This window comes from Oryza brachyantha, chromosome 12 (genome assembly GCF_000231095.2).
Source record: "Oryza brachyantha chromosome 12, ObraRS2, whole genome shotgun sequence".
Classification (NCBI taxonomy): Eukaryota; Viridiplantae; Streptophyta; class Magnoliopsida; order Poales; family Poaceae; genus Oryza; species Oryza brachyantha.
Genome location: NC_023174.2, coordinates 2,236,224 through 2,253,266, shown reverse-complemented (window position 1 = coordinate 2,253,266; position 17,043 = coordinate 2,236,224). Strand labels below are relative to the sequence as shown.

Here is a 17,043-nt window from a genome sequence, read left to right as displayed (position 1 = left end):
CCGCGAGACGAATCTTTTAAGCCTAATTAATCTATCAGTAGCACATGTTAGTTACTGTAGCACTTATGGCTAATCATAGACTAATTAGGCTCAAAAGATTTGTCTCAAGATTTCTTTCATAACTGTGCAATTATTTTTTTTATCTATATTTAATGCTTTATTTATGTATCTAAAATTTCGATGCGTTGGTTTTGGAAATTTTTTTGAACTAAACAAGCCTGAGATTCCCTCCTCGCCTGCATCGATCGGATCCCGAGATAACATTCATGGCGCTACTCCCTCCGCCTTTATCATTTTGAATTTACGTTTACCATCCAGCTAATAAAATTATAAGTTAGATTTAAAATTATTTTGATAATAAATAAATTAATAGTTATGTTAGATTTTTAAATATGATGATGATCAAAATTAGATCAAAAAGTTAGATGTGATTAAAAGAAAAAAAATTATAACAGTGCTATTGCAATTTTACAAAGTTAAAGATATTATTGGTATCTTACAGCATCCCCAACAGCTCATCTAAATTTGATCATCCATATCTTCATTTAGATGATCATCTAAGCCAGTTTCGTCCTTCATATCTCTTTGTACTTCACTGTATTATCCATATATGACATTCTCTATATTTCTGGATAGAAAGATCATCCAAATATAAATGTTCTCTCTTCTAATATGGATGACATCTAAAAATAGATGATATGATAGCTGTTGGATTTCAATTTATAATCTTCATACTCTATTTTTAGGATGATAGATGAGTTGTGATAGATGAGTTGTTGGGGATGCTCTTACTAACATATGAGATACACGTGAGTCAATGACCGTAGCTCGTAATAACATATCTCTAATTTAGCAAAATTATAATAACAATTATAATTTTCAAAAAAAAAACACGCAGAGAGTAAATGAGTAGATCGATCGTGTTGACTTGACTAGAGTAGGCCCACCGGGGTGCTACGTATACGTATACTTCTGCTGCTGCATGCGTACAACTACTGTACAGTGTACTGCTACACCGGCGTACGTTAGTACTATTACCTACCGCGTTCGAATCCGAAGTCGGCCCAAATGTACAGTACTTTGGTCTGTTTAAATACAGGAGAATTTAGTGTTAACTGCAAATGGGTGAATCCCTCTTGGGATATATCCCCTCCTATTTATGTTGTCCAAATAGCTATACACCAATTAAAAGGTAGTTAAATACTACCTTCGTCTCTAAATATTTGACGTCATTGATTTTTTTATATACGTTTGACCTTTTGTTTTATTCAATTTTTTAAAAATATGAAAACTTATACTACATCCGTCCCTAAATGTTTGACGCCGTTGACTTTTTCATGCATGTTTGACCATTCATCTTATTCAAAAAATTTACATAATTATTAATTACTTTTATATCATTTCATTTATCGTTAAATATACTTTTATGCATATATATAGGTTTACCTATTGCACAAAAGAATTTGAATAAGACGAATGATCAAACATATATAAAAAAGTCAAGGGCGTCAAACATTTAGGGACGGAGGGAGCATATATATGCATAAAAGTATACTTAACAATAAATAAAATGATATAAAAATAATTAGTAATTATGTACTTTTTTGAATAAGACGAATGGTCAAACGTTCATTAAAAAGTCAACGGCATCAAACATTTAGGGACAGAGGGAGAATATGATATGTGTTACCGCATAAATATGTAACTTTAAATTTGACCTATGCAAATTAAAATTTGAGCAGTATAAACATATTAAAAGTTATATTTATCTTTTTACATGTAGAATTAGATTTGAACTCACATGTACGCAAACCCTTATCTTTTTCCTTCCACTTATATTTATAAGTTTAAATTTGAATTTTAATTCTTAAATTTAGAATTAATTTTAAGATTTTTTTACCAAAGTTTATTTTCCATCATTGGTTTTTAAACCGCTAAGAATACGTATATAAAATTTCTATCCACAAATAATGTTTTATTTGTATATATGTCACTGGCTTTTTTTATGAAAAAAAAACTAAACAATCACCCTGTATAATACACATTTTAAATTTTTATGAGCTTTTTAGTAACTATTTAGATGAAATGTAAAAAAACCAGGATATCTCAACGAGAAATTGGAACACTTTTCTAGGATCAATTGACAACTGACCAGACCAGAGACGGATATATTAGAGACAATTACACTCTTTGTCCGATATCTAGTGACTAGTGCGGGCTTTTTCGGAAACGTGAGTAACATATCTACGGATAAGTTCATTTTGGGGGGGGGGGGGGGGGGTGTTTAGTTGGTGGAAAACAATTTTTTAATGTCATGTTAAACGTTTGATTAGACGTTGGAAGGGGCTTTCAGACATGAATGAAAAAATAAATTTCACGGCTAGCCTATAAACTGCGAGACGAATCTTGTAAGCCTAATTAACCCATCATTAGCACATGCAGGTTACTGTAGCACTTATGGTTAATCATTGACTAATTAGGTTCAAAAGATTCGTCTCACAATTTCTCCTATAACTGTGCAATTAGTTTTTTTTGTTTTATCCATATTAAATGCTTCATTTAGGTGCCTAAAGATTTGATGTGATGTTTTTGGGTGAAAATTTTTGGAACTAGACAAGGGCTTTATCCCTTAAAGCATAGCTGCGGAGTATTAGAGCTATTAACTTTTAAATCCGTTGAATTTAGCCCTAGATTTAAATTAAAATGGAGTGGATCAATTTACATGGTACCGACATGGCAACCCACCCCAGTCAGGCGATCTCGAATTAAATTAGGAGTTGAGGGATGTTTAATGTTTAGACAATCGCCTTAGTTTAATGTGGCAAGACGAAGCAAATATCACAGTTCGACAATCAACAAGCATCGATAATTAAGGGGGTGTTTAGTTGGTGAAATGAAAATTTTTGTATGTCACATCGGACGTGTGACCGGATGTCGGAAAGGGTTTTCGGACATAAATGAAAAAACGAATTTCATGGCTGGCGTGGAAATCGCGAGACGAATCTTCCGAGCCTAACTAATCCGTCATTAGCGCATGTGGGTTACTATAGCACTTATGGCTAATCATGTACTAATTAGGCTCAAAAGATTCGTCTCACAATTTCTCACATAACTGTGTAATTAGTTTTTTGATTTATCTATGTTTAATACTATTTAGGTGTCCAAAGATTTGATTTGATATTTTTGGATAAAAATTTTTAGGAACTAAACGGGGCCTAAGCATCACCGTGTTACAAACTTGTGATCATCCAAAAGTAATCCACAAGACCACAACAAGTCAAATACGGTCATCCGGTAATTTGCAACAATCACATATTCACGATTCGGATTTGCTAGAAACACCAATTTTTGTAGTAGCGATTTTTTTTTTCCGATTATCGGACCACACCTATCCTATGTATATTCCAGCTAAATCACTCGTATTAAAAATTTTACTTTGAAAGTAGGAGACGATAAACTTTTGTATATAAACTTTTCATATAACAACGTTCAGTTTGAGAATCGTACGTACACAGGTCATACGAGAATAACACATATTTGACCACAATGACAAACAGTATACAAAAAATGACCGAATTCACTGAAACCTTTTCATTTCATTTCGATTTGATCACATTCACCTCCACTTGGTGCGGGTTTGCCTTGTCCTAGATGTCCCATATATTGTAATGTAATAATAAAGCAGAGAGACTCATTATTAGATAAGTACAGTCAAAGTCAAACCTGTTGGCAACCGAGCTGGCCATGGGAGTAGTAGTAGACCGGAATGATGATCCCCATACCAAGCCAGGACCATGTGGCCCACCAACCCTGACCCACTAATTAATCCTCACAGGATCAATCCTAATTAACTACTCCACTAATCCACAAGCCTAATTAATTACTCTCTTAGCCAAATCGGATTATATATAAGCCGCTGCTTCTTCTTCCTCCTCCTTGTCAATGTCACCATAGCTCGGAGCTCACAAGTCCCAACATTTTATACCACCTCGGAATCCTAGCTCCGCCACTAGGTCCTAGCTAGCTATGTCGTCGGCGAGGGCGCGGCGGAGCGGCGGCGGCGGAGGAGCAGGAGGAAGGCATTTTCCGGTGGGCGGGCGGTGGCGCCACGTGCCAGTCGTTGACACCGGCTGTGGCTGCCGGCCTCGCCGGCCGAGGCAGCTGCTGATGAGCTTGCCGTCGTTCCTCCGGCCATCCCTGAAGCCGCCGGTGCCGAGGAGCACGAGCTCTCACTCGTCGTCCTTCTTCCCGTCGTCGGCTTCCACCGCTTCGTTCTCGTCTTCCTCCGCCGCCACCTACACCACCACCTACTCGTCGTCCTCCAACCAGTACCCCTACTACTACCCGAGCGGCGGCTCCCACGTCGCCGGCTACAAGAAGTACCACAACCAGCACCAGCAGGAGGCGGCGCCGGTGACGACGACGACCCACGGGAAGCAGCAGCAGCAGCGGGCGGCGGCGCCGGGGATGGCGGCGGCGAGGAGGAGGGCAAGCAGGAAGAAGAGGTACGAGAAGATGGAGGCGGCGGCGGACGCGGAGGAGGAGGACGTCGGCGTGGCGGTGGAGAAGGAGTCGTCGGACCCGCGCGCCGACTTCCGGGAGAGCATGGTGCAGATGGTGGTGGAGATGGGGCTCTGCGGCTGGGACGACCTCCGCTGCATGCTCCGCCGCCTGCTCGCCCTCAACGCGCCGCGCCACCACGCCGCCATCCTCACCGCCTTCGCCGAGGTCTGCGCGCAGCTCGCCGCGCCTCCTCCGGCGGCTCCCGCGTCTCCGCCGCCACCGCCGCCGCCGCCGCCGGCGTATCACTACCACTACTACCACTACTGACGTGTACGGCGGATCGAGCGCCACGTGTACGGCCCTGGAAGTCTCGAGATCCTGGCACCACCTGGTGTACGCGCGCAGGCTGGTTACCGGGTGGTGATAGGATCTCGAAGGAAAAAAAAATTATAATATATGGTTTAGCTAGCTAAAAAAAGATTAATTAGTATTACTAGCTAGCTTAGTAATAATCTTTGTGTTTTTATTTCTTGCTTCTCTGGATGTAGTTGCTAGCTTTGTTGCTGTGCTAGCTTCAGTGTGCTCTCCTGTTTGTGTGTTTGTGTGCATTCTGGCCTTTGGTTTTGCATGAAGGTCCAGAAGTAGTAGTTGTTGGTCAAGCTACAATATTAGTGCTAGAAGTAGAGATCTAGCTGTTTACTTCATGGCAATGGAACTATAATTTATATTTAGCAATTACAGTAGTTAGTATGATTTGTAGTCCTGCTGTGATGATGTGATGCATGTGTTTAAACTAGCTCCTTAATAACTCCAATCGTAAAAGTCCAGATATATATATATATATATATATACTACTATTGTAGTCATGTATGGTGCCTGACGCTGAAATGAGGTATTAGGGTAGGGAGAATAGCATGCTATAAGCCAGTTATAAACATATTTTAAAAAGATAAGATAAGAGAGAGATGGACTATTAATTTGTAGCTAGCTGTAGCACAGACTTCAAGACACAGTGTATGTATGACATGTGAGACTATGTATTAATATTTTATAGGTAACTATTGTATAAATTGATTATAGATGAATTGGAGCTAGTAGTTAGCTGTTCTATTGTATTGAACTTGCTCTTAGTTAAGGTACATTCATCTGAAAGAGAAGATCGAGGAGAAACTCTGTATCTACAGCCAGAACCTACCAGTAATCGTCAACTACAATTGGTCTTCCCATTAAGATCCGTATCCTAATTAAACGAGCTCACACCTTTCCTTAAAAAAACAATTTCTGGCTATATAAATTTGAACATAGGCAATTTTTAGATTCGCAACTCCAAATTTATTTTGTCGGGGCGATTATTTGGTTTTTTCTAGCATATTTACAAACAAGAAATAATTTATGAATAAAAAACTTTTATATACGTATTTTCTTAACGATCTAAACGACAAGACTAAAAAATAAACTTTGTTGAAAAACCTGCCAATAGCAACTTTAAATTTGTCTTAAAATTTTAATTCTAACTTATAAATATATTAAGATGCGAAAAGATAAAGATATCTAAGAGCATCCTAACTGCTCTTTTATCCTATCATCTATTCTAAAAATAAAGGATGGAGGGTAAAAATAGTGCTCCAACAGAACATCTATTACATCCTCTATTTTTAGATGTTCTCTATATCTCCATCATCTAAAACTCAATTGTCCCCACTTTGGTCACTATAAAACATAAAAACAAATGCATGAGAGTTACATGTATCAATAAAATATAATAGACTAGAATATAAATACTCTAATATGGATAATCTGCTGAAGCACATAAATATATAGAGGATAAAACTATTTTAGATGACCATCCAAACTAAGATATATCCAAACTAAGATATAGAGAATCAAATTTAGATGGGCTGTTGAGGATGCTCTAACCATGGAGACAGAGTATATAGAGAGAAGACAGAGAAAGGACAGACCTTGGCAAGCCCTAGCTAGTGCTGCATCAATCATTTTGCTAAAAAGAAGAAGGATAAAAAAACGCGCGCACGCATGCATTGCATGCACGCATTTGGGCATGCATGCATCGGCTTTTGAGGAGTCCCAAGATTTATCGAGCGAGCAAGCTCTCCTTTTCTTAATTGAAACCCCGTGCTCTCCTAGCTTTCTCGCTGCAAACAAAAGCATGATACACTACAAAGCTCGAAATCCCCCGTGCTTTCTTTAGTTAGTTATCTGATTCTTTTATAAATGTTTTATGATCCAAAAAGAAAGAATTTTTCGGTTTTCGTGTCCAACGTTTGACCATCCGTCTTATTTGAAAATTTTTTAGAAAATTAGAAAAAAAATTAGCCACACGTAAAGTACTATTCATGATTTATCATCTAATAAAAACAAAAATATCAATCGTAAAAAAATTTGAATAAGACGAAGAGTCAAAAAATTGAAGGTAAAAAATGAAAAATCGGTTTATTTTGGGACGGAGAGAGTAAACGATGAAATTAAACACCGTATAATTGAGAATCTACTTTATAAATATAAGATGCTTAACTTCTATATAATTTTTTTAAAAAAACACACCATTTAACTATTCAAAACAGATGCTATCTTATAAAAAAGAGAATAATTTGCGTTATGAAGATGTACATAAAAATATTTTATGACTATTGTGATACATATTTAATAGTATAAATAATAAAATTAAATACTATAAAGCTAAAAATATATTTTAACTATATGTTAGAAACTTTTTAAAAATAAATGTTTAACATTTTATAAAATGCACATAAAAAACCGAGAAAATAAACCTGTGTAAAAGATCACTGAACACGGCTTGTACTATGATAAGATATACATGCATAGGTGGCGTGCTTGCATGTATATATTGGCATTGGCGTTGGCATGATGAGTTATCCGTTCAAATTGGAAAAAAATTTAGGAGGAAGGTTACATCGACGCATACGGTTATATATTTGTATATCAAGAGTAGTCTAATTACAAAACAAATTTTAGATTCTGTGTAGAAACTGCGAAATGAATTTTTTAAGTCTAATTAATCTGTCATTACCACATGTTGGTTACCGTAGCACTTATAGCTAATCATGTACTAATTAGACTCAAAAGATTCGTCTCATGATTTTTCGCATAACTGCGTAATTTGTTTTAATGTTCATATATATTAAATGCTTTATTTAGGTATCGAAAAATTTGATACGATGTTTTTTAAAAAAGTTTTTGGAAACTGAATCGGGCCGGTTTCAGATAGCAGTGTTATCGATAGACCACACCTGCCAGTTGCCCTACACAGTTTAGCAAACACCAGCACACCTGCAGGCCTGCAGCAGTTACCAGTTAGCCAGTAGTAGGGGAAAGTGTTTTCATGCATCCCTCTGCTCTACGTCCTCCTTATGTCACATAAATAGTTATTTAAAAACTAAACATTTTTATAAGATAATTAATGTGTGATATATCACTCCAACCCCCCAAAAATATAAATTTATTCAACTTTAATAAGTATAACAAATATAATTATGATAGAGTGTATACTAGTTTTAGTTTAGTTTTTTTTTCATTTTACAACTTGTAGATCGAAATCGAATTTGAATTTGTTCGTGAAGTAATACACATCTTATAGTAATAGTAATACATCTTATTATATTTTTTAAAATATTTTTATAACTATTTTTTCGAACGCGTAAAAGATTTGCATGTTAATATATTAGAAAAAAAAGTGTTTTGATACACGACGCTTACAGACTTGATAGGCTTAAGACACAAACCTGGGAGGTACAGTCATATAGACAGGACGATTAAACCAGACACGTGACTAAGAAACAAAGCAGCGCCGGCGGAGGGGGTGTTTTGGACAAAAATCCACGTAGAAGTAGCAGTAGTACACGCCAGCTAGCAGTAGTAAAAATGCCAGCCACCAACTCGCAATTGCTCACATCTACTCGATCGACCAGCGCTGTTGGATCTCTCTTTTATTTATGACTCTGACCTGTTCGTTCGTCTCATCGGCTGGCTCCTCCTGCTTTAGAGCAAGTTCAAATGCTATAGTCAGCTCTAATTAATCTATAATCAATTTAATAGTTAATTTATATAATAGTTACATATAAAATATCAATACATAGTCTCACATATCATACACACATTTTGTCTTAGAGCCCGTGTATAGCTGGCTACAAATTAGTAGCTCACCTTCATTCTCTCTCCCCTCTTATCTCTTTAAGGGCCTGTTTGGAGAGCTTTTTTTATTGTAGCTTTTCCTAGAAGCTGTTTTTGTCAGAAACTACCCCAAATGGTCCACAACTTTTGAGAATCTGTAGTTACAGATTCTGGAAAATAAACTAAGAATCCAGAATCTGGAGAAGCTGGGTTTAGTAACTTTTCCAGATTCTCAGAAGTTGACTACCAAGCAGCTGCTTCTCAGAATCTAAAGCTCTCCCAAACATACCCTAAAATATACTTACAGCTGACTTATAGGCTACTACTGTACATGCTCTTATCGTCTTCTTTCTGAGAGAGAACCACATGGAGCCTCTGCTTTAATTAAGTAGTTTTGCAAGTAAAATTAAAGGCATGACCATTATGAGATTTGAGATCGTCGGCCATTTGCTTCAGCTCGCGTATATGTGTTTTTAGATAATCCCGTCTCCAAAACAGAATTAGTTTTTTCCTTTCTTTTTAAGATGAAGCTAACTCTTCTCTTTCTATTTCTTTTTTCAAAAAAGACCGGCTATACTCCTTTCTTCTTTATTACTACCTTCATTTTATATTATAAGACTTTTTAGCCTTACCTAAATTCATTTATTAATGAATGTATATAATTTATATATGTGTCTAGATTTATTAGCATCCATATAATCAAGACAATACTAGAAAGTCTTCCATTACGAATACGAAATAGAGAGAGTACGGAAGACGAGGGACAACTGCCAAAATAACACACACAAAGCGTCAGATCTTTCGGCGTTGATCAGACGCCGGTTTAGCTAAATTTACAAAAAAAACTTATATTTTTCTTTTATTTTACAAAGCATAATATAGATGCAGACGTTTATAACACAAAGTATTTCTTAAAAAAACCCATCATTTTCATTTTTTGATTAATACTCCGTAAAACATAATTATAAATTAATAAACACATCCATCCAAACTACGTCCTATTTCTACGACCACTTTTGAGGAAGGGAGTGGGTATAATTTGAAAATAGCGAATTCATCATGGATGTCCAGTTGTCCATGAGTCTAAATTATTTAACCTCGAATGAACATGTGAAGAAACCTATCCAGCAGTCCTATACTCAAATCGCAGCCCATCTATTCTTTTTAGAGCTTTTTTATTATTATTGAAAAAGTACATTAAGGTATTATATTCTTAATATAAAAATTTAGGGTTTCTTTATCATTCCTAAAAAGTACTTTAAGGTACCAAAAATTTCAAGATACAATATACCTCCAGGTACTAAACTTTCACATAAAAAATGTGATATCTTGAGATACTTTTTCAAAAATAATAAAAAAACTCAAAAATGTAGTACTTTTAGGGTACAATGTATGTTAAGGTACCAAAAAATTATACTAAAATTTTTGGTATAAAAATTTTACACTAAAATTTTTGATACCTCAAGATACTTTATAAGTATGGTAAAAAAAACTTCAATTCATCCTCTTACTCAGGACAGGTTACACATATTTCTTTTTAATTTCCTTTTATTTTGCATATATTGGGTCAGCAGGCTGTAGATAGGCCATATATATAACACATAAGCCCATCAGAGGCCCAATTAATAAACAAACTGGTTGTTGCATTGCATGCCTGCAGGCAGGTTTTCTACAGAAACTGCTCCTCGAGAGGTGAGAAAAGTCACTGCCTGCCTCTGCCTGCAGTGCAGTAATGAAGATTAAGCCTGCATGGATTAATTAATGCACAATTAGTTAAACTAAACACATGCGAGCATGCTTACCGAGGACGATAATTAGGACAAGCACGCGGATAATTAAAAGCCGCACACCTCGTTTTAGAGCCTTCGCCAAATCGAGTAGACCAATACTCGAGCAGTATACTACTGCTAGTAGGTATCGTCCATGCAAGAATCTTTTCCCATAAATTGCTCGAGGATCGAGAAATGTTTATCCTCCCACCGACTTTTTTTTTTTTTGCTTGGACTAGTCTTAATGGGTTGTACGTGCGTATCAGTATAAAAGAATAAAAGAGAATATTTATATAAAATTGTGAGGAGAGAGAGGAAAGTAGTTTTATGGCTATGAGAGCAGTGCCAATGAAAGAAACCGACACATTTGCCATAGTATAAGAAATTATTTATAGAATTTTTACAATAAAGGTGTATTCGAGTAATTGTTTTCTCTTTCTCTCTCTTAACTCTATTTCGGTCCACCAATTATTAGCATGATACGTGCCCCTAGAAACTAGTGGTTTCTTCCTAATGTTGAATTCATGGTTTTTGGTGCATTGGGCGAAGAGAAGACTTGGTTTTTACTCTTTTTCTTCATTAATTACGTTTTCATGTCATCATTTTACTTACGTGGCAAGTTATTTAACGATGATAGAAACCACCATTAATACACCATTGGGACTGCCCTGAAACGTTTTGATACTGCTACCAAGTCCTCGGTAACACAGTGAAACTCGCATTGAGAAGCTTGAGGTGTTTTATGCAATTAAACACTGTCTGGATGCAATTAAACTTTCAGTTGTAATTAAATGTTTTATTTAAATTTAGAATTGATACACTGAAACGTTGCACTGTGAGTAGTTGTTTCATACATCGCTTTCTCGAGTTGGCTGTTTTGGAAACTGTATAGTGAAACTAGACATTGAGACTGGTCTTATGCTTACGTTTATAACCTAAATTTAAATATACAGTTATGTATAGACACACATATATAGTGTTATGTATATATCAATATAAGACCATTTAGATTTTTAGGTTAAAGTTAAGGTAAAAAGAGTTGTAACTAGTTGAGATGAAAAGGTAAGTGCGGATGTTTTTATGATAAATTTTAAATTATAGGGGCTCATTCGTTTTAGAGAAAAAAGATAGGACTTTCAAGGAAAAAGTTCTATGACTGTGATTCGGTTTGCAGTAATGAAATATATGAAAATCAAACTAAAATTTTTCATCCTTATAAGGTATAGAGAGAAAATATAGTAAATTTTACGTCCAACAAACGTCTTAGAAAAATTTCTTCACCCCTAGCGACCATGATTGTGAACCCTCGCAAATTCTAACACTGCGCTTGCTAGCAATGTTAGCTATGACTAGGTTCACAATTTTGAAACTTTGTACTAGATATCAAATATTATGATCCGAGTGAGTACTCCGTAAGTCCTGCTACTAGCAATTACTAACTCTATTTCATAATATAATGTAAGATGTTTGACTTTTTTAGTTACAATGTTTAACCATTCGTCTTATACAAAAATTTAATATAAATATAAAAATGATAAGTCGTGATTAAAGTTCTTTTGATAATAAAGTGAGTAACAAGCAAAATAAATGATATTTTCATAATTTTTAGAATAAGATAAATAGTCAAACATTGCAAGTAAAAAAGTTAAACATCTTATATTATGAAACGGAGGGAGCAGTAGCTAAGGTTGATTTTGAAATACAACTCGAAATTTCAGGTATACTGGTGGTTCCCAGTAGGGTGCACGTGTCTTCAAAATTAATTTAGCAAATTTAGTGCATATATTTTCAAATGTCAGAGGTATCGTTTGAAATTTCTGAAATTTGATCCGGAATTATTTAACATTTAGATATGAGTACATTGCTAGAGCAGTAGCAAAATTTAAGGCGCTATCAATTAAGTGGGCTGTGGGAGTATTTTGTATAGTATGTACGTATGCTTGCACATAAATTCAGGCACATGCAACTACCCAGCCCTCTCCATTAAATATGCCTCAAGATTTGCCCCACACCTACCTATCGGTGTGTGTATTAAATTGTTTAAATCTGAAAAAAAGAAGCATAATTATGTAGTTAAGCTATTCTCTTCCTCTTTAAATTTTCGTCTTAGCAGTTCTAGTTAGGGCATTCCTAACCCAATGACTAGAATAATGTCCATAACAGTAAATAAGTTGTCATCTAGGATAAAAGATAATGTGGCAAGTGAATAAATGAGGAAAGAGAATGAAACCATGTCTTGCATGAGACATGTTTCTACACAACATTCAAGATATCATGATATCATGTGAGATAAGTAACATTAAATTGAAGTATGAAATAATGATGTTTGTATTGGAAGAGTAGTGTCTAGTTCTAGTTTCTTTATGATGTGGAGTTTATGGAAATTACATCTAATGTTATGGGTTAGGAATGCCATTAGATGCCAAAAGATGTACAATACGCATGTGCTTAATCATCATTGACATATTTTTGCTTTATCTTATTTATAGTTAAAATTTAAAATTTTAATCTTAAATTTTAAATTTAGAGTTAATGTTGAGGTTTTTTTCTAGTTCGTTTTTAAGCATTGGCTAGATTGTTAAGAATACGTATAAAATTTTATTCATAAATTATTTTTTATTTGTAAATATGCTATTTGGCTTTTTAATCGAAAAGGCCCAACAATCATCCTAGGTTAATGTTTTTCTATAGTTATGTGTGTTAAGAGCAAATAATCGTTAGCAATTTCAGTTCGAAATTTCAGGCATCCTTACGAATGTAGTAAAAAATTATTAAATATTCTTTTAAAAAGTCGGCTGCCTCATCTTTCGACCTTTACTTATGTTTATAAAAATCAAAACTTAAATTTTCAACCTTTAATTTAAAGTCGATTTTGAGAGTTTTTTATCGTAGTTTATTTTCCAGTTTTTTCTTTTTGACCGCTATAAACACATATATAAAAGTTTTATTTACAAATTATTCTTCATTTGCAAATATGTGGTTTGACCTTTTTCTTTAAAACCTAAAAAGAAAAAAAAGATGATCCATGTTCTGAACTTCCGGTGCCCCAGCATAAATATAATATGCAAAATGAAGTTGCAAACCCTAGAGCAAATTATGTACTGGGGCTATATATTTTTATGTATGGAAAATTGAGATACTTTGAAGGGATATATTATGTGTTCAGAATATTATAAATGGTTTGGGAATTTATAAACTCAACACCTGTGCATTTGAATTGCACATGGATTTGAATAGTCAAATTCACGTTGTCCTAAAAGTCAATTACTAACGTGGGTGCTCCAAATTTGGATCCCATACCCTGATCCAACCTGGCTGAAAGAAACATGGCAAAGAAAATTAATAAGAGGACCAGCACTATTCTTCAACTCCATCATCATTTCGCAATTAAGCAATTAAGCTAGTATAGTGAGCATGATACATCACCATTATGCAAAATCAACATTGCGGAGGAGAGTATCAATCACTAGCTAATTCTGATACAAACCTAAAAATCCAAAGGAAAAAAGAAAATATATTTTGCGTCTCTAACCTTTCACGAGTTATTCTGACTTCTCGTGAAAGTTTAGGGACGAAAAATAGATAATTTTTTTTGCGATATCTAAATAATCTAATTTAATCACCTTGCTGTCTTCTGGCCGATCTCGTCATGGTCATGGTCAGATGCGGCGCAGCACGAGGAGGAAGACGAGCAAGGAGCTTCGTCGCCGCCGCCGCCGCCGCATTGCTCCACTGATGCTGTCACCGCCGCCGGCGTGGCGGCGGCGGCGGCGGCGGCGGCGGCGACAGTGACGACATGGACGGCATTGCTGCTGGTGGTGCTCGTGCTCGCGGATGCGCTGCTGGTGGTAGCACTCACAGTGCTGCTGCTGCTGCAGCAGCAGCTGGTGTCACTCGTCGTCGTTGTCGTGGTGGTGGTAGTTGCTGTGGTGGTGGACTCCGGCGAGGAGGAGGAGGAGGCGAGGCCGAGGAGGAGGTCGACGAAGGCGCCGACGATGAGCGGGTGGTTGTGCTTGCCGTTGACGCGGAGGTACCAGAGGAGGAGCTCCTCCAGCTCGTCCCAGTCGCGGAGGCCGTGCGCCGCCACCATCTCCTCCATGGACGCCCGGAAGTCCCGGTACGGGTCCGAGGAGTCCACCGCCACCGCCACGCTCTCCTCCACCAGCTGCGACTTGTCGGGGATGTGCGCCGCCGGCGGCATCGGGAGGCTGTCGTCGTCGGAGTCGGACAGCGCCGCCGCTGCTTTCTCCTCCTCCTCCGGTAGTGGTGGTGGCGGTGGTGCCACTGCCCTCGCGGTGGCAAGGATGGAGTTGGTCGCCGGCCGGCCGGGCCCGGTGTCGTCGAAGAAGAAGCGGTCGGTGGACGTCCGGCGGCCGAGGCTGCGAATGACCGCCTCGGACCACTCCTCGTCCGCCGCCGTCGTCGTCGAGAAGCCGTCATCCTCCTCCTCCACCACCACCACCTCGTCGTCCTCACCAAAGAACTCGCATCCGCCGCCGTCCTCGGCGGAGTCGTCGAGGTAGACGGAGTTGACCGTCTTGTACATCTCCCCGCACTTCCTCGGCAACCTCCCCCTCCCCGTCGCCACCGACGACCTGCCTCCTCCCCTTCCCGCCGCTGCCGCCGCCGTGCTGCACGGCTCCTCGTAGTCGTAGCACCCACGGAACGACGCCGTCTGCGGCTGGGCCGCGCAGGAAGACGACCACTGCCGCCAAGGCGGCGACGGCGAGCCGGCGGCGACGAAGGAGGAATCGGCGGCGGCCAGCCTGGAGAAGAGGGAGGTGAGGCCTTTCTTGCCCATTGGATGCGGTGGTTGAGGCGATGGATGGATGGAAGAAGCTGTGAAAATGAAATGCAACAAGTGCAATTAAGGAGAGTGGTGGTGGGAAGACGACGAAGAAGACGGAGGGAGGATGGGTCCGTGGGTCATTGCTCCTGTCTATGTACTCCCTCCCCATTTTTATACTGGCCGTTGAATTTTTATACACATTTAATTATTTGTTTATTTAAAAAAATTATATAATTATTAATTATTTATATATTATTTTATTTATTATTAAGTATACTTTTATGCATATATATATATATAACTTTACATATTTTAAAAAAAAATTGAATAAGACAAATGGTCAAACGTGTATAAAAAAGTCAATAACGTTAAACATTTAGGGATGGAGGAGGTATCTTTTATACCGTTAAGTATCAAATCAAACCTTTGACAGTTCATGTTATTCAAATATATAAAATTATAGGTCATACTTAAAATTTTTATAATAATAAATCAAATTATAATAAAATAATTAAAATTATATAATTGTTTAATAAGACGAAGGATCAGATGCAAACATAAAAGTCAACGTCGTGGTATAAAAAATATGGCGGAAGTATTATGTTTGGGAAATTTAATATTACTTGAGATAATACCTATTCATAACAAGCGTAAGATTTTACTTTATGTTTACTAGCCTAAAATTTAGTATCACGAGGTGTATATTGAGGCATCAAAATTCCGTGTATGGATTTTTGTACTTGGAGGTACTTATTCGCAGGCCATGTGCTCATATTTATGTATTCTGTTTTGCGTTGTGTTGTCTTGTGCGTGTACTTATGTTAGGTCAGAGAGCGAGCGAAGTTGGTAGGGTGATGGTAGAAACTAGAAAGAGCAATCTTTTGCAGTTTTAGTTAAAAAAAAAAGGTTTTTTTCGCAAAATCGGCAACATAACTGGCGGTGCTGTCAAATTCCAATCACGTTCGACAAAAATTTGGGGTAAAAATCTTGCAAAACTTAGAATATCTTTAGCGTCTTGCGCTCCAGTGACCCTAGATTCGGCAACACCTTTCCTCTAGATTGCGTAGTAAAGGGTGAAGCTAGATGGACGAGTGGTGCCACTCACTTGTTTTTTATGATTTGAGCATGATTTAGGTTGTTGCGGATGTCTGTATTTGGATTGAGAGTGATGTATATATGGTGAAAATAGATAAATTTTAGTTAACATTTTTTTTCTAAACCAGGTTCATAATATCCCCTCCCTTAGAGTAGCTCCGTCCTGCAAGAAGTCTCAATGAACGACTTTAGGTTTTCAGGCTAGGAGAGGGGTGGGTTCAAGAAGGGGAAATAGGTGAAGTTCTTTGGGCTTATTATGGAGGCTTTTTTACCCTCCTTAAAAAGTATCGCAAGGTATCAAAAATTCTAGTATAAATTTTTTGTACCTTAAGGTATCGTACGTTTTACACTTAAAAAAGTGTGGTACCTCCAAGTCCTACTTACGATAAAAAAAACTCTTACTACGGAGGCCACGTGAAGCGGCGACCCTGCTATAGGTGACAAGGCGGTGAGGCGGAGACCATGCCTCCGGTGAAGGGGAGTCACCAAAAGAAAAAAAAACAAGTGGTTTCATCGAATATAACATAGGCAGTCCCTTGGTTGTATAATTATCTATGTTTTGTGCCGTTGTAAATGATGTTAACAAACGAAAGCTTTTATTTTTATTAATTCTGAATAAATTGGATGCTACATCTAAGATACATAAAGCCATAATTAATTATCGCAGCAGTACCATATTTTGTGGACAATTTTATTTTGTACAATTCAGTTGTTTTATCTGCACTAGGTCTGTCAAAC

At 37.4% G+C, this 17,043-nt stretch overlaps 2 protein-coding genes across 2 annotated transcripts; one reads left to right on the top strand and one right to left on the bottom strand.

The window, feature by feature from the left end:
• Window positions 1–3,958: 3,958 nt before the first annotated feature.
• Window positions 3,959–5,309, top strand: LOC102705969 (transcription repressor OFP8-like). Its single transcript, XM_040529658.1, has one exon. It carries the CDS (start codon window positions 4,027–4,029, stop codon window positions 4,828–4,830), a length of 804 nt encoding a protein of 267 aa, XP_040385592.1. The 5' UTR covers window positions 3,959–4,026; the 3' UTR covers window positions 4,831–5,309.
• An 8,379-nt stretch (window positions 5,310–13,688) lies between these two features.
• LOC107305352 (transcription repressor OFP13-like) lies at window positions 13,689–15,339 on the bottom strand. Its single transcript, XM_015842735.2, has 2 exons — window positions 14,155–15,339; window positions 13,689–13,736 (listed from the first exon to the last, which is right to left on the bottom strand). Exons 1-2 carry the CDS (start codon window positions 15,220–15,222, stop codon window positions 13,689–13,691), a joined length of 1,116 nt encoding a protein of 371 aa, XP_015698221.2. The 5' UTR covers window positions 15,223–15,339.
• Between the last annotated feature and the right edge of the window lie 1,704 nt (window positions 15,340–17,043).